Source organism: Geosmithia morbida (assembly GCF_012550715.1).
Source record: "Geosmithia morbida isolate 1262 chromosome Unknown scaffold_3, whole genome shotgun sequence".
In the NCBI taxonomy this organism is placed as follows: domain Eukaryota; kingdom Fungi; phylum Ascomycota; class Sordariomycetes; order Hypocreales; family Bionectriaceae; genus Geosmithia; species Geosmithia morbida.
This window is the reverse complement of record NW_023336190.1, coordinates 1334637-1337107: the sequence shown is the minus strand read 5'-3', so window position 1 is coordinate 1337107 and position 2471 is coordinate 1334637. Positions and strand designations below refer to the sequence as shown.

General features: G+C 55.8%; 1 protein-coding gene across 1 annotated transcript; it reads left to right on the top strand.

The window, feature by feature from the left end:
- Positions 1–532: 532 nt before the first annotated feature.
- On the top strand, positions 533–2148 carry GMORB2_5339 (uncharacterized protein; the record flags this gene model as incomplete). The annotated part of the gene is made up of 3 exons (XM_035467313.1): positions 533–559; positions 599–712; positions 859–2148. The coding sequence occupies 3 exons, from the start codon at positions 533–535 to the stop codon at positions 2146–2148; spliced, it is 1431 nt and encodes a 476-aa protein (XP_035323325.1).
- Between the last annotated feature and the right edge of the window lie 323 nt (positions 2149–2471).

Sequence of the window (2471 nt, the reverse complement as noted above, 5' to 3'; positions counted from 1 at the left end):
CCCCCCCCCCCCCCTCTCTCTTATTAGTCGTCCTCCCCCCTCCCTCATAGCAGAAGACGGATTGTCTCCTTGTCCGACTCTGCTTTTCTTTTTTCTTTTTCTTTTTTTAAATAATCATAACAATATCAACCTATTCAATATCGTCTCGAATCCGGCGAAACAGGAGAAGAGTTGTTGTTATATAATACAACAACCACGCTCGAGCACTCACACATACTACACCACAACACCACGACCGTCTCTCTTCTCGCATATAACCGAGGACGAAAAGGATCAAACGTGGTCTTGACAGACCGTTCCTCTCCAAGCCTCGCTTGTCTATCCTATATATATATACATATATATATCTATATATACATATACATATATGTATATGTATATACCTATGTATATATATATATGTATGTATATATAGAAAGGTATCTCACAAGCAGCAGCAACAACAACAACAACAACAACAACAACGTCGACAAGACCAGCAATGGGGTCGCATAACCTCTCCTCGCCACCGGCGGAGGAGATCAAGTCGGCGATGCAGCGCAAAAGCTCGTCGGGAGCAGTCAGCAAGTCCTCTTCCTCGTCTTCGTCGTCGACAAAGCACGCCCATCACCGCATCACCAAGCGCGCCGGCTCGACCCCCCACGCCGCCTCCGCCGCCCACTCACACCACTCCCACCACGCCCACGATGGCATGGACGGGAGGCATAAGCGTGTATGGAAGGCATGTGAACGCTGTCGGATGAAGAAGACCAAGGTTTGTCTCTCCTCCCGACCTCTTCTCCCTCTCCCTCCCCCTCTCTCTCATATCTATCCGCTTATGGCATATGCGACTGACGCGAGACCAAAACAAAAAAACAGTGCGACGGTGAATTTCCGTGCAAACGCTGCAAGGATGACGGCCTGGTGTGCACGGCCGGCGTCCGCAAGAAGATGGAGTACAAGCAGCTACCAAAGGGGTACGCCGAGGTTCTGGAGAACACGCAGCTGGCGCTGATCGCCACCGTCCACAAGCTGTACTCCATGGTGCGCAGCTCTCAGCCGTGGGACCTGGGCGAGCCCGAGCTCAACGACAGGGGACAGCCAATCATCCACAACATCGCCCAGAAGCTAGGCTGCATCCGACCAAACTCCGACATCGACCTTCCCGTGCACTCCGTCTTTCCCGAGGACGAGGGCGGCATGCGCGAGCTGGCCCTGCAGCTGGAGGAGCAGCAGCGGCTCGAGGACGGCAACGGCGGCAGCGGCGGCCCTGCAGCCGCCGCCGCCGCCGCCGCCGCCGCCGCCGCCACCCCCGACAACGCCGTCGTCCTTCCCGCCACGGTCGACGACAGCGACATGAACGACTGTCCCGTCAGCACGACGACGGCTACTACGGCGACATTCCCCACCATCGGCCGGCAGCAGCAGCAGCAGCAGCAGCAGCAGCAGCAGGCCCGCACCTCCGAATCATCCTCCTCCGATCTAGATCACTCCGACTTCGAACAGCTCCAGCATGATTACCGAGCCATGGCGTTTGGCGGCGGCGGCGGCGGCAGCAGCAGCATGTCCCCCCAGAGCTTCACCACCAGCAACACCGACTTCGACCTCTCCCCGCACGACTCGGTCGACCCGTCCGTCATGTTCCCCCCCATCGGCACACCCTCGTTATCGCACAAGCAGCTCCAGCTCCAGCAGCAGCAGCAGCAACGACAGCAGTCCGTCATGACGGAATACTGGCAGCAGCAGCAGCAGCATCAGCAGCAGCATCAGCATCAGCAGCAGCAGCAGCAGAGCCACCAGCACCACAGCCAGCACCACAGCCACCACAGCCACCACCAACATCAGCAGCCACTCCAGCGGCCGCAGCCGGAAGGGAATTCAGCCGCGGTGGCGGTGGCCACGGGGGCGGGGTCGGGGGCGGTACCGAAGCAGCACGACGAGACCCTGGACCCCATCACCATCCAGCATATACTCCAACATCAGGCCATGCTGAGCGGGCTCGACATGCTCGGACCCGATCTGCAGAACCGTCTGATGCACCAGGGCCTGGTCGAGTCGGAGTTTGGTACGCTGAAGCCCCATGTCCTGTCCGGCGCGAACTCGGAGGTCATGATGGGCATGGGTGATCCCATGATCTTTGCGGGGGCGGCATACGATGGGGAACTTTGAGAAGGGCGCAGAGAAGCTCCTCTCCACCTTCTCCTCTTCTTCTCTCTTCTTCTTCTCTCTACGCTCTTCTCTCTCTCTCTCTCTCTCTCTTCCTTCAAAACATTGGCGAACTTTTCCCTCTCATCTTCCACGACGACCGTGTATTCCTTCTCTGCTGGGGATATTCTCATGTTTCATACATTTCACATCAATCTTCATCTATATTTTTTTGAAAAAAAAAATCTGGTTTCTTTACTCCTTTTTTTTTTGACCGATATCAACGATAAACAAAAAACCGCTACTTGGATGTTTTTCTTTTTTTTTTTTTTACAACACATATCGGC